General features: G+C 41.0%; 1 protein-coding gene across 3 annotated transcripts in view; it reads left to right on the top strand.

The window, feature by feature from the left end:
- DENND1B (DENN domain containing 1B) overlaps positions 1-15,838 on the top strand; it is a 170,085-nt gene that overhangs the window by 109,861 nt on the left and 44,386 nt on the right. For all 3 annotated transcript variants that reach the window (XM_053391487.1, XM_053391486.1, XM_053391488.1), the window contains 3 exons: positions 4,427-4,527; positions 11,110-11,155; positions 13,016-13,117. In XM_053391487.1, coding sequence (XP_053247462.1) covers positions 4,427-4,527; positions 11,110-11,155; positions 13,016-13,117 — 249 coding nt within the window. The remainder of the gene's footprint in view (positions 1-4,426; positions 4,528-11,109; positions 11,156-13,015; positions 13,118-15,838) is intronic.

Here is a 15,838-nt window from a genome sequence, read left to right as displayed (position 1 = left end):
TTAAATGATAGAAATTTATAACTCAAATGGTAGAATGATTCTGAAATGTAAGCATCCTTCTCTGAAATACCCTAGGTTTGCTCAGTCTGTTCATAGAAGATCTCTGTGCAAAAGCCCCTTAGAGCATGAGGTATGAACAGCTGTCAGAAGCATTTGAGCTCCCCTGACCACTCCTACGCAGTGCAGTCCAGGTGGCTGGTGCCCCACCCCTTTTCCAGGACCCATAGGAGAGCCAAGCCTTGATTTCCACCAGCCATTTTCCTTTGTGGGCCTAGATGGCTCTGCTTTTTTCCCTTTTATTTAACTGGACTGCTGTGTCCCACTCATCTCCCTCAACCACCCTTCCATATTCTATTCTTTACTTTGTTGTTGTTTAGTCGTTTAGTCGGGTCCGACTCTTTGTGACCCCATGGACCAGAGCACGCCAGGCACTCCTGTCTTCCACTGCCTACCTCAGTTTGGTCAAACTCATACTGGTAGCTTCGAGAACACTGTCCAGCCATCTCGTCCTCTGTCGTTCCCTTCTCCTTGTGCCCTTCATCTTTCCCAACATCAGGGTCTTTTCCAGGGAGTCTTCTCTTCTTATGAGGTGGCCAAAGTATTGGAGTCTCAGTTTCAGGATCTGTCCTTCCAGTGAGCACTCAGGGCTGATTTCCTTAAGAATGGATAGGTTTGATCTTCTTGCAGTCCATGGGACTCTCAAAAGTCTCCTCCAGCACCATAATTCAAAAGCATCAATTCTTTGGCGATCAGCCTTCTTTATGGTCCAGCTCTCACTTCCATACATCACTACTGGGAAAACCATAGCTTTAACTATACGGACCTTTGTTGGCAAGGTGATGTCTCTGCTTTTTAAGATGCTGTCTAGGTTTCTTTACTTTGGGGGAGCCTAAATTAAGCCCCATTCTCACGTTAGCAATGTAGGAGACTCCACAGCATGTCTCTTCCTTGCTGCTATTGGCATGATGGCAGAATCCCTGGACCACAAGGAAGGAATCCACAGAAGTGGCTCCTCTCTCCAGTGGAACCATGTTTTAAACCTGGGCAGTTGCACGGTGATATTGTCAGAATGGGTCCTGTGACATGCATCTTCTAAGAGGTCCCCTCTTGGACAGAGAGTGCTCAACCCCTACATAAATTTAACATCTAACAAATAAAAAGAAGACCTCTTGTTTTATTGCAGTCCCACAATGATTTCTAAGCTGTCCTCGGTCAGAAGTATACAATGAGTTAAGCAGTTTTCTGTTATAGCAGCAGGAAATGTATAGTAGATTGGCAGAGTCTAAAAATAACAAAGCAATGCAACGGGTTATATTCAGTTTGCTGTATCTGCCCTTGCCGTATCTGCTGGAAAGGAATATATCTCATTCATATGAAATCACTCTAGCTCTCTTTAACAACGGAAGGGGCTTGTCCAAAGAAGCATATTCGTGTTAATCCCTCTCGTATTTCAAATGGTGCTAACAATATGAGAAGGCCCCAAACTGGATACTATGCAGAAGAAGGATTGTTTGTACCCTTTGTGAATTGTACAGCAGACTGGGCTCTTGAGACAATTGTTAGCAGAGATTAACACCTCATTACAGAGAAGCATGATCCCGGCTTTCATCAAACAAGATGCTGTTTGGGCGTTTATTCAGAAAGTTGTTCCGTAAATGGTGCCAGCTTTGTTCTGTCTTCTTGCCATTTTAGTGCCGCCCCCCGCCCGCCCCCCCGTCTCATGTTGCTGTAGCGAAGCATATTAGGATTGCCTCACCCTTGGCACACTAAGCTTTTATTCAGATCTCCTGTGCTGCCCTGTGCTGGTCCATCTAGTCTGGCATTGTCAACACTGGCAGCTGCTCTCCAGGGTTTCAGACGGAGGTCTTCTTTCCCAGCCCTACCCAGAAATGCCAAGGATTTTGCATGAAGAACATACTTCTTTTTCTCTTGGTTTGAGCCACCTTAATGTCACTTGTTTTCTTTGCTTAGCAAGATTTGGTGCGGCAAAATTGGAAAAGTGCTTTCCGATTAAAACAAGCACACACTAATGTCCAAAGCTGCATATGGTGGCCTCCCCAGTTTGGCATGTACAGTGGTACCTCTAGATGCGAATGGGATCTGTTCCGGAGCCCCGTTCGCATCTAGAAGCAAACGTAACCAGTGACGGCACGTCTGCGCACATGTGCATCGCTTTTCGCTGCTTCTGCGCATGCGCGTGACATCATTGTGAGCGTCTGTGCATGTGCAAACGGCGAAACCCAGAAGTAACGTGCTCCATTACTTTGGAGTTGCCGCGGAGTGTAACTCAAACAAGCTCATCCCGAAGCACATTCAACCCGAGGTATGACTGTAGTGTTTAGTAAACAAAGAGACAGACATTTCCTGTAACACATCACCTTTCTATGTGTTCCATAATCCATGTTGGAAAAGCATACATGCAAATAAAATTACTGAATAAAAGATTCCACATTGGTGTCAAGAGGAAATTCCTCCCTTCCCGGTCTAAATATGGCTCAGGCGTCAATTTTGGACGAGGTGTCATCTGGGGAGGGTGAATTCTTCCTCTCTGTGCAGTAAGTTCCCTCCACCCCCCCTTCCCCCTGCATCACAGCTGGTCTCTCACTCTAACCTCTGTCACCCCCCAGAACTGGGCTCAGGAAAAACCTATAGTTGGTTTCCATAGGAGACCTTACTAAAGCCAAATTAGAGCCTGGGGAGGGGGTGAGTTAGAGTGAAAGAGAGCAAATGTACGTGGCATGAAAGAGTGTGGGATGGCCTGCCCACTTTCAACTTATCCACGCCCACTTTCAGTTTGGCCACACCCACCCTGGTGGCATGTGGCTCCTGGATAGTTAGCCACAAGGGAATGCTGCAAAAGTTCCCTAAATAGATTTAGACTGTCATCCTATGCACAGCTGCCTGAGAGTAACCCCCGGAAACTGGTAAAGATAGGATTGCTCTCCAAACAGTTGTTTTCAGCTCACTGCAATACAGTGGTACTTGTTTCGCAAACGCCTTGGTACTCAAACAACTTGGAACCCAAACATTGCAAACTCGGAAGTAAGTGTTTTAGTTTGCGAACTATTTTCGCAAGCCGAATGTGCTCTGTTTTGAGTGTTACACTTCCATTTTAAGTGCCACACTTCCGTTTTGAGTGTTACACTGAGGTCTGTCTGTTTTTGCTATTTATTTTGAGTTTTTGTTTTTGTGGCTTTTTGTTTTTGTGACTTGTGTTGAACCCAGTTCAGCTACTGATTGATTGATTGATTGATTGAGTGAGTGACTGCAGTACATTGTTTATTACTTTCATTTATGGATCAATGGTCTCATTAGACAGTAAAATTCATATTAAATTGCTGTTTTAGGGGTTGTTTCTAAAATTCTGGATTAATCCATTTTGCATTACTTTCTCTGGGAAAGCGTGCCTTGGTTTTGGAACGGACTTCCAGAACATACTAAGTTTGAGAACCAAGGTACCACTGTATGAAGTAGAGAAAACAAAACATTAGACTTTTTTTTTTTACTACTTTCTATTACCAGTATATTTGCCTGTAGCAGTTGAGTTTTTCAGGGGCCTTTTTCTGTTTAGTCTAATTACAGGTGTCACCTTTAATTTTCATAGGGATAGGGATGGGGGGAGTTTGTTCCATTATGTGTTCCTGTAAGAGTCAGTCTTCTACTTTTGTGCACATCAGAGTTTTTTGGATCTATCTGTCTAATAATCCTGGGCAATGATAGCAGCCCAAGGAGGAAATTATTTAAAAACAAAACATCCTCTGCTGTGACCACAGTCTGAATAGTACCTGAGTATGGGAGGGCAGCAGAACTAGTTGCCTTTGTCACTTTCTGTGGCAGTATTGTTCCTGTAGATTCACGTCTGAAGAAAAATAATTGTTTGAGGAAGGCTTGCAAATCTGAATCAGCTCATTTTGAAATGAGAACACAACTGTTTTTCTATGCCTTTATGAGAATGTGACTACAGTACCGTATTTTTTGCTCTATAAGACTCACTTTTTCTCTCCTAAAAAGTAAGGGGAAATGTGTGTGCGTCTTATGGAGCGAATGCAGGCTGCGCAGCTATCCCAGAAGCCAGAACAGCAAGAGGGATTGCTGCTTTCACTGCGCAGAGATCCCTCTTGCTGTTCTGGCTTCTGGGATTCAGAATATTTTTTTTCTTGTTTTCCTCCTCCAAAAACTAGGTGCGTCTTGTGGTCTGGTGCGTCTTATAGAGCGAAAAATACGGTAATTGTGGTGTTGCCTTTATATTGTTTATATTCATATGACATTCATTTGGATGTTTCAGATACATCTCAGTTCTTGGTAAAATACATTTCAGTTCTTGGTAAAATGTATTCTGCCTTGAAAATTTATTTTCTTGGTGTTTAAATTTAAATCAGGAATTTGTTGCTTTGTTCTCAGCTCTGTGTTTTGTTTTTACTTTTAGTTAACTGCTTGCATTCATGGGTCATCTGCATTGCTATATCCAATGTACTGGCAACACATATACATCCCAGTGCTCCCTCCACATCTGCTGGACTACTGCTGGTAAGACAGAAAAAATATATTATTTCCCACTATGGCGACAATCCTTTGCATGCTTTACTAGGAGGCAGCTCCACTGAACACAATGGGACTTCCTTCTGATTAAACATGCATCAAATTGCATTGTGTGATAATTATGCAAGGTAATATATAAAGCATTCTAAAATGCACTCCTATAGATTGCTTGTTACTATTTCCAACTTCTAGATCGGAACTGACTTGCCTAATGCTGCCCAGTTACAAAGCAGCAGGACTTGGATTCAAACCCAGATTTAAATTCAACATTGATCATTGGTTCGCTGACTAAAACGTGACCACGTTCAACAATGAAATCTCCTTTAAGCCAACAAAACTGAATGTCATATGCAGCAGTTTCTGCATACACAAAGTGGCATTCCCCCAGCCCAAGTAATCTATTCACATTTGCAAGGTGTGCCATTACAAAGATATCCTTGACATTTCTGATGTTTGTGAGCAGTATGGAAGTCGTAAGTGACTTTCTCAGCTGCTGTTTCTTTCTGTCTTATTTACCCAAGAAGGAGCGAGCACTAAGGTGGTTTTTAGGTAGTATGCTGCCAGAATTATCTACATTCTGGGGAAATATTGTTGCAGTTCAGCTCATTCTAGCTTCCCGTGCTTTATCCAACATCCCCTACTGCTTCGTGATACAGTATCATTGTGTCTCAGGTGAACCTGGTGTTAGGTCATCTGTGCCTACGATGCATGTCATGAATGAGGGACATAAATTGGTCCCAGCACACATTCCCTATGTTGCAAGTCATTCCCCTGCTGAATCCCTTCTGTGACCCTTGTATTTTGCTGGCCACGTGCATCTGAGCACAAAAGACTATGCTATGACAGATAATCAATACCATCAAAATGGGCACCTGTTTGGGAAGATGCAGGGCAAGCTGCATGCAATATGAAGTTTATATATATGTAAAAACAATATTGGGAGAGCTCCCAACTTTGGTTTCAGATCGCTTTGATTGTTCTATTTATGTGCAGTGGCTGTTGAAAATCCATAAATGCAGAAAAGAGTGGGTTGTGTTCTCTCATAAGGGAGAAAGCCTATCAAGGGATGCTGAAGGACTTGTGTTGGATAACCAGTAGAGCAATGAAACTATTGTGGGTATTTTGCAAATAATTTTTGGGTAGCCATTCTAGCATCAGCTGCATCTCACAGCAAGCAGGTGAACAAAATATTAGGATTATCAGATCCCAGATGGAAACCAGATGCTATGTACTGGACTGGACATGGTCTGGACAGAATGCCTGTCCCATTTGCTGGCAGGTTATTGGACTTAAAAATGCTGGAATTCTCTAGCTTAGAACATCTAATTTTATGTTTTGATGAAGATTCTAAATATAAGTAAAATGAACTTTTAAAACATTGCAGAAGCTACACCAAATGTGTGAAATATGTTTGTAAATTGCAACCTCATCCTGATCCAAACGTATGAATCTTATTAATAGGCATCAGCTCACAACCTTTTATTTCTTTCTATTGATCAGATCAGGGTGCCTTTTAACTTTGCCTTTTAACAAAATAAACCAGAGCAAACCTTCCCTCCCCCCCTTTACATAAAGATATCTAGAGATGAAAGGCAACTATCATCTATGTATGTGTAGTCATTTGATGTTTTCTGATCTCTACTTCAGATTTTTATGGTCCCCATGGCCTTTGTTGTTTCAGTGCAATCTACTACATTCTTTAAAATATCCCTTCTGTCAGGCGAAATATTTCCCAAATGAGGGAGGAGGGTTGTTTTTCTGCCGCCATTGCATTCTCAAGTCGTCATCCAGCAGAGCTTTTCCAAGTGGTGAATGGGCTTTTGTCATCTGGTTAAGAGACTTTTGCTCGGAGGCCACTTGTGGCAACTTTGCAAGGCACTTCAGGGACAAAAGCACTTGGATTTGGACAGAGTTGGATGCCACAGTTAGATCAAGTCTAATGGAGGCATTCAGAGTGGTACTGAGTTCCCTTAAAGAAGTACAGCTTCAGGCATGCTTGGGAGACAGTGATTACTTGTATCCATTAATAGTCCGTCTTCAGGTCTAGCCATGGTACTGAAATTGCCCTGGTTGCTTTCCCTGATTGATTACATTTGTCAGGAAACTGGGGGGGGGGGGCGTGTGACTCTGCTTTTTCTCCTGGATCTCTTCGTGATTTTTTTTTTTTTATAATATTTTTATTAAACAATTTTTATATTCATACAAACAAAACATACATAGACAAACAGAAGACAAAAAACAAAACAAGAAACAAGTACCATTTCATATCCTAATTTCTTAAACCTTTCTTCTTCGACTTCCTCATGCCTCCCGTTTCTGTATTCCAAATTCTAATCAATTGTTCAGCAAATCTTCCCTTATTTTGCTATAAATTTAAGCTAATCATCCTTATTCTCCTTGTCTTAACCATTACTAATAGTAACCATTTACTTTAGTCCAACATCATTCTAACTGTCATTAATTTTGTAATATTTCTTTAAATAGTCCTTAAACTTTTTCCATTCTTCTTCCGCCGCTTCTTTTCCCTGGTTTCGGATTCTGCTCGTCATTTCTGCCAAGCCCATGTAGTCTATCACCTTCATCTGCCATGCTTCCAGTGTGGGTAGATCTTGCGTCTTCCAGTACTTCGCAATGAGTATTCTAGCTGCTGTTGTGGCATACATAAAGAAAGTTATATCTGTCTTTAACACCCCCTGGCCGACAATACCCAAGAGAAAGGCCTCTGGTTTCTTGGGGAAAGTATATTTAAATACCTTTTTCAGTTCATTATAGATCATTTCCCAGAATGCCTTAATCTTCGGGCACGTCCACCAGAGGTGAAAAAATGTACCTTCCTTTTCCTTACATTTCCAACATTTATTGTCAGGCAAGTGGTAGATCTTTGCAAGCTTGACTGGGGTTATGTACCACCTATAAATCATTTTCATTATATTTTCTCTTAAGGCATTACATGCCGTAAATTTCATCCCGGTGGTCCACAACTTTTCCCAGTCAGCGAACAAAATATTATGACCAATGTCCTGAGCCCATTTAATCATAGCTGATTTAACCGTTTCATCTTGTGTATTCCATTTCAGCAGCAAGTTATACATTTTTGACAAATTCTTAGTACTGGATTCTAACAGTTCAGTCTCTAATTTTGATTTTTCCACCTGGAAGCCAATTTTACTGTCCAATTTAAACACTTCATTTATTTGATGATAGTGCCGGTTCCTTTCCTCCAGCAGTCCGGCCCCCAGGTAGAGGAGCAGCGGTAAACAGTTCAATTTCTTTTAAAACAGGCAGGAAATCCCTTTAAAATCTTCTCCCCCCCCCCTCCTGCCTTCTGGGGAGGGAGTTCTTTACTTGGTGTTGGATTTCTTAGCTTGCAGACTCTCCTGTCAAAAGTTACAGCTTAAATGCCTTTCGCTTTAATCTTGCTGCAGAACGGAAAGCAGACTTCCTTTTTAGTGCTTATCCGTCTCGGTGCCCAATTTCTTTAATTTTAGCGTCCAATTTTAGTATAAGCTCAGTCCTACTCACGGAAAGTTGCTCTTTTTTAATCCGGATTCTCGGGAAGAAGTCAGCGCTCTCCGCTAATGGCGACGCGGCTTCGCTTCGCAGGCTGGGTGAAAGCGACTCTCAGCACCGCTCCACACACCCTCCGCTGATCCTTAGCCTTTAAAAAGGCTATTTCACAACGTCGGGGGGGCGCAAAGGTGCCCGCCGAGTCTCCAGTTCACAGGCTACGCGCCTGTGATTTTTGAGGGTCCTCGCTCCGCCGTGAGCTACGGGACCCGAACCCGCGAAGCAGATCTCTCCCGGAGCTCCGGGAGAAATCCGCCATTAAGCGCTGGCGCTAACCCGGAAGTCCCTGGATCTCTTCGTGATTTTTGATACTGTTGGGTGTCTCAGAGAAGTGGGGGCTTGGCAGCATTGTACTTTGGTGTTACCTCCCGGATCTTGTCCAGAAAGTAGTTATGGGAGGCTATTGTTCAGCACTATGGGAGTGGTCCTGTTGTTTCCTGCAGGGTTCCATCTTGTTTCCCATGCTATTTAATATAAATATATATATATATGAAGCTGGTAGCTGTCATCAGGAGATTTGGAGTATAGTGTCATCAATATGTGGGTGAAACCCGTCTCTATATCACCGCTCCATCTGAATCAAGAGAGGCGGCCAATATGTTAGACTAGTGTCTGGAAATGGCGATGAACTAGATGTGAGCCAGTAAATAGAAGCTGAATCCTGAAAAGACAGAGGAGTTAGGTGTCATAGGTTCTCATGTCCAGGAGGTGGGGAGGTAGTGTGTCCCAGATGGGGTTGCACACCCCTGGAAGGATCAGGCCCAAAACTTGGGTGTGATTCTTGATTCACCCTTGTCACTTGAGGCTCAGGTAGCCTTGGTAACTAGGAGAGCTCTCTCCCCCCCCCAGCTCCTGCTGGTTCACCAGTTCTGACCCCTTTTGAATGGATATGACTTGGCCAAAGTACTCCATGCCTTGGTAACTTCCAGATGGGATTATTGCAATGCACCCGATATGGAGCTGGCCCATGAAAATGACTCAGAAAACTCAGCTCATCCCCAATGCAGTGACCAGATTACTGGCTGGGTTTCCTTTAAAACTCACATAATCCCTGTTTTAAAACAACTGTACTGGCTGCCAGTTTGATTCTGGGCCCAATTAGGTTTAAAGCCCTAATTGATTTAGGCCTCAAGTGTCTGAAAGACTGCCTCCTTCCCTACATACACTTTTGGTTGTTAAGATTAGCATAAGTGGCCTTCTTGGTAGTTCCTCTGCCCTCAGCTGTTTTGAAGCGGTGGATGATAAATATATTTTTATTTATTTATGCCCTGCCCACCCGACTGGGTTTCCCCAGCCACTCTGGGCAGCTTACAGAAGTAGGCTCTGCCTGCAAAAGTGTGTCTGTCTCCTTAATTGTACAGCTTCCATCATATGCCAAAGATGTACCTCTTTACCCTGGCCTTTGACATTTAAGGTATATATTTTTAGGACCCACTCTGGTTATGATAGCAAGTTGTTTTAAACTGTTTTTAATATTGTATTTTATATTGCTGTCACCTCCCATGGATGGTTAATAAAGCTAATCATAATAATTACTTTGGAGGTGGCCAAGAGGAGAGATAATTTATGTAGGAGAGCAGTTCTGGAAACAATAAGAGCTACCAGCATTTTGAGACTTCAGATATGTGAAATTAGACTTCCAGTTCTGAAGAAAAGAAACCATGTATAACCAAAACTATTCGTAGCAGTCCAGCAAGGCATAACATTGTCGTGGGGATTTGATCTATTTTAAAATGCAATAATTTCAAATACACAGGTGAAAGAGAATTTTCCTGCATATATTGAATACCACGTCTATTAATTTCCTGTAGCTTTATCATATAGGTTGTAATAACTATCGTGAAGTGACAAGATTACTCATAACGACAGCTATATCTAATCACCAAAGAGAATGGTTGTGTCATCATATGTCACATTATGTCATTTTCTTTGGCCACAGTCCTGCCTTCCCTGTGGGGAGGTTTTCAGTGAAATTTCCAGTTGGATGTTGGATGCCATGACATTCTGATCAATTAGCAAGGAGCAAGAATGAGTCAGTCTAGACCCCAGCTTTAGCCACTCCACACACGGATTGTCTTGGTTAATTCCCTTGATTCCTCACCATGAAGCACTCAGTGTGAGTGGCTAATGTGTGGAGTCTTTGAATAGCCTAGTTCAGCTTTTCTCTAACCTTGTGTGCTCCAGGTCTTTTGAAATAGAAAACCCATCAGCTCTAGTCAATGTGGCCCAAAGCTGATGGAAATTGTATTCCAAAATATCAGAAGAGCACCAGATTGGGGAAGACTAGTCTGGTGATATGAATGGAGGTTTGCAATGTCATCACCTGGTACAGTATCTCACATTCTGCCCCTGCACGCAGAGGGCAGGATTACTCTATACTATAGTGACACTTCACATAATGAAGCAGCTATGGCAAGCTTAACCTAAGAAAATATCCTTCTGTAATAGTTGAACTCTGATTTTAAATTTTTTACTGTATGGTTTTATTGTTGTAAGATGCTCTGATTTTTTAAAACAATAAATAGTCCTATATAAATACTTTTTATAACTTACTTTAAAATGAATAATTAGGAAATCAACTTGAATATGCTGGGCTGAAACCTGGTGGGGGGGGAAGTGCTATCATAAATGAAAGCTTGTGTATAGTATCCTGTGGTCCACATATCTCCAGCCTTTTAAGACCCAAGACCCACTTTTAAACGAAACATGCATTTAGAGACCCATTTCTTAATTTCTACCATATATTTGCATGCTGGTAATGCTCTTGTTGTGACTCACCTTGGATCCTGGCACAACCCACTTGTGCATCCTGACCTGTCAACTGAAGATGAGATCGCTAGACCGATTGCCGTTCTTAAATATCCACTGGCACACTGCCATTGAAAGATGCAAACTACCACCTTACAGTAGCTTTGCAGGCAAATACGGCAAAGTGAATGGAGATGCTAGCCTTTTAGGTTTTCTAACTGTAGCTCACTTCGTTTGATTTTCTTTTAATTTCAGTGCACCCATGCCATACTTGATTGGAGTTCACTTCAGTTTAATGGAGGTGAGTCAGGCTTCCTTTTCATTTCTCTATGCATTTGGCGCATGGGCATATATATATAAGATTTGTTCTCCTACAACTTCCTCCTTTGTCCTGAAAAGTATTCAGAGTGAAAAAAGTGAAGCTATCTTCAGCAGAAATTTGAAAAGTAACCCTGGCATTATTTCAGGAAATGAACTGGAAACGACTGTACGGAAAGTGGGTCCCTTCAGCGACATGTGCTTTTATTTGGTATCCTGTGTTGCTGGGAAATGGAATTAGATGGGGGATTCACATTTTCAGTTCCTGCAGTGTAGGAGTACATTTCTTCAGGTGAACCACTGAACCTATCCTGAATATTCCTCAGCCTGTTTTTGTCCTTCTTTTGTGGTCCTTTTCAGCATGGGCATTTGCTAGCACTGCAACTGTCACTTTGTACTGTGCACTTTTTTTTGCAGCATCTAGGCCTCTAATATGGAAGGGGAGGTAACTGGAAAAGAGAACCAGCTGCTTGCTACATGCTATTATTTATTATATATTGCTTCTTAAAATATATAGATAATAAGTGAATACTGATTTTTCATATAGGTAGTGTTTGTGTGTGTACAACTTGTTACTTGGTAACAAGTAAGTTACATGTGTGATTTTTTTCCTGATATCTTATTCAGATATTATATAGCATGTTGTATATATGTACCTTTTAGGAAGTAATCTATGTCTTGGCAAGTTTGAAGAATTACACCTGTCATACAGCTGCCTTGGCAGGACTGGTGCTTATTTTGTTGTTTTAGCTGGAATATAATAGAACTTTTTCCTAAGGAATTTGAAAGTACCAGTCAGTTGCATGAACTTGAGTGAGATTCATCACAGGTGATTCATAACTGCAGGTTTATTTGGTTCTCTTAATTTATGATGTAGATCAAGAACAAACAAAGACATAGCCCCCACCCCACCAAATGTACCTACTTCTGATAGGCCCCCTCTTACCCCAATTTGTCAGAAGGGAAAGAAAGTGCTCCAAGATGGCAGCAGGGAAGCTTCTTTGCTTTTAGTTCAGTTAGTAACTGTAGTGGCCTGTGGGGCTGGGCAGATTCTTCAACATCAACTTCTTTGGACTGGTCATGTTGTGCAGATGCCCAGTTATCATCTTCCAAAGCAACTACTCTATTCCCAACATAAAAATGGAAAGCGTAATGCTGGTGGTCAACAAAAGAGGTTTAAAGACTCTTTCAAGGCAAATCTTTAAAAAAATGTAGTATAAACACCAACAAATGGGAAACACTGGCCTGTGAGCGCTCCAATTGGAGAATAGCCTTTACCAAAGGTGTCATGGGCTTTGAAGACGCTCGAACTCAGGACAAAAGGGAGCAATGTGCTAAGAGGACGGCATGCTTGGCAAACCCTCACCGTGATCGACTCCCGCCCAGAAACCTAAGGACGTGTGGATCCAGAATTGGCCTCCACAGTCACTTACGGACTCACTATTAAAACCGTGTTCATGGAAGACAATCTTACTCGGCTATGAGTGATCACCAAAGCAGAAAGAAGAATTCAGTGGCATGCTGTATCTGATCCTAGAGAACTATACAACCCCCATGATAAATAGCCCGATCCTCTATGCATTTGTTTAATCCCACTTTAAAGCCATGTAAGATAGCAGACATTGCCATATCTTCTGGTGATTAATTCCACAAATTAATTTTGTGTTGCGTAAAGATTCTCTGCTGGCCCTTAGGACAAGAAGAAGCAGGCTAGGAAAAATATTGCCATACTTCTTTATGTTCCTACTCTGCTGAATCCCCAGTTACCAGTAGCATTTTACCTTATTAAAATAAGCAAATGATGCATTAAGATGCTTGTAACCAATTTTGTTTCCTTGTACAGAGAGTGAAAAGTAAATCACTGGAGGATGTGGTGATGCTAAACGTTGACACAAACACTTTGGAAACTCCATTTAATGACCTGAGCAACCTACCAAGTGAAGTGGTAAGCCTGAGAGGTTTCATTCGTTGGTTTTATCCTCTTAGCTGCTTGAATTGCTGACGTTTGTGCCTGCTTTTACTAGCTGAAATGAAAAGAATGCCCCTCCCCCCACAAAAATAACACTATGCCACCAGCTGTATATTTCCTATTTAAGAGTGTTTGGTGTGTTTTTTTTACCTGTTTTTGACAGTTGAGGACACGTTGAGTGGAGCATCATGCTTCGTATTGTAAAAAAAAAGAAAGAGAAAAAAGATAATTATAAAGCTAGCTGCATTCATTAGGCATAGCTGCTTTAAACGCAAGAGTCTCTTCATCTCATTTTAATCATTATATTACAAAGTAGGCATTTCTGTCTGCCTAGTGGCATATCTTGCAAAAGAAGAAGAAGAAGAAGAAGAGTTTTTGAAGGCAAAAAGAAGAAGGGGGCCAATTATCGGCTTCTGGTTCCCTGCCACCTGCCAGCACATCTCCTTTTAATTAATGATCTGATGACACTGGTCAATATAATAAGAAATGCTTGTACAGTTGGGGTCAGAAAATGCACACTTTGATCTCATTCAACTTTCTGAAACATTTATTTGTTTTCTCTAAATTATTTCAGTTTTATTTTAATCTCTTCTATCCTGCTGAGGGCTGCATGAACTGAAAATTCTACTCTGTTTGTCATTTGCTTTGGCAGAGCAAAGACTGCTTACTTATAATTCTATTTGTAAATTAAACTGCAAACCCAGTTTGTCATAAAAGACATTGGATCCTTTTGAAAATGACGAAAACTGTCTTTTGTCTGTAAAGGAAGATAAATTAAATGCCAGTTCCTCCTGGACTTTGATCTTATAGAGATTTTCCCCTCCTGCTGCTTATAATGGAACATATTCTACATTTCATGTTAAATAAGATCTCTCCCCCGAAAATAGCATTTTACTTTCCCTTGCTATCCTGCATCATGGTTCTGAAAAAAAGGCTCAAATTATCATATTGTGTGCATTTTTTAGGCAGAATTTAGTAAAAGCTGTTGTTACATATCTAGATGTTGGTAAATGTTCCATAATAAGAATGAAATAATAATCTATTATTCATAAAATGAGTGCTGGTTTTATGTGCTTTTTAAGAAATATGCCACAGTTCAAGGCAATAGGACATTGAAGGCATTTTTATATTTTTATTTTCATTGTAAATTAATTTGAGACCACAAGTTATTTAGTTCCTGTATTAAATTATCATATACTTTTTGAAGTAATTAATCTTGACCAGAAGCAGATTAAATATTCAGCTGAATACATTTGTTCTTTGCTGTTGGGTGGGAGTGGGGGCAGAAAAAAGAAACAAAAATGGGTGTTTTCTCGACTGATTGTGGTGCTCAAATTATTTTTAGATATATAACCCACCTTATCCACAAGTCTACTTATTCTCATAAATTTGAATCTATTTTATTGTGCCAAAAACAAACCACTCATTCCTTAATCATAATACATATATGTTGACCTTGCCGTCTGAATCACCGAAGTGAAATTAGCTTATTAGACCCTGAAGCTAGAGTAGTTTCAAAGCGCATGCAGAGTTCTGAACACACAGGGGACTCTCAGTTCTCTTTTGTGAACAGCAGAATGCACTTTGCACCCAGTGGGGATTTCCCATTACATAGGGGTTTTTGTGTGTGTGTCTGTAGGTTACAACCCAGCTCTCCTTGTGCTCACTAGTCAAAACTGGCTAGAGGGATTGTGTAAACTTAGGCAAAATGATGGGCAAGTCACAACTTCATCATGCAAATTTTAAAGTTTCCTTAATGACCATATCTTGGCTTGGCATGCGAGGAAACAACATTTCTTAGGCCCATTTTACACACGCCATAGTTACAACTAACAGTACTAATAGTAACTAAGTACAATTTCTGCATCCCTGTATGCCTTTTTCCCCCCTAACTGAAAATATATATACAGAGATTTCCTAAAACAAGTACATCCAGTGCGGAGATGTCTGAGGCTTTTGAACAATCTCACCAAGATACCCTGGATTAAATATGGTACCTTAAGGTCCCTAGGTACTTCAAATGCCATATTTACTCAAGTCGAATGCACCATCAAATCTAATGAGCACCTCAATTCTCAGAACCTTGAAACAAAAAAAAGTATTTGCTGGCAAATGTAAATGTGCCGTTGGATCTAATGCGCACCTTCATTTTCACAACACAATTTGGCCAAAAAAGGTGAGTGTTAGATTCAAGTAAATATGGGAAGTCACTGAGCTCTTACATGAGCAGACTCACTTTTTCACATGGTATGTGCATTGGATTATTGTACCTCTCTGAATGGGGGCAAATAGTAAGTGAAAACACTTCAACCTTTTTGGGTCAGTGCCTGCAACTACATGCAAGCCTACAAGCTACTAATATTAATTAGGTTTCCTTGTATTCACTCAGTAAACAACAGGCTTTTTACAAAGGTGCTTCATTGTATAAAATATATAGCAAAATAAGGAAATACCTTATGCATACTCCATAATTCGATTCCACCCCCTCTGCTAAAACAAGGTTTGTCTTGTTATTTGATATTTTTACTGTCCTGATCCCTTTCATTCTAACTCTACCATAAAAACCTTCCTCATGGAGCTAATTTGTTAATTAAAAACACATACAGGCATAGGTTATGTGCACTGTGCAGCATACACAGACTTTTTACTTGATAACCTGATAAAGGGCAACACTGTATTATTCAATAGTAAGAGTAA

The sequence above is a fragment of the Podarcis raffonei genome, chromosome 6 (assembly GCF_027172205.1).
Source record: "Podarcis raffonei isolate rPodRaf1 chromosome 6, rPodRaf1.pri, whole genome shotgun sequence".
NCBI classification, from domain to species: Eukaryota; Metazoa; Chordata; class Lepidosauria; order Squamata; family Lacertidae; genus Podarcis; species Podarcis raffonei.
The sequence above is the reverse complement of the archived record's forward strand: the minus strand, read 5'-3'. Positions and strand labels throughout refer to the sequence as shown.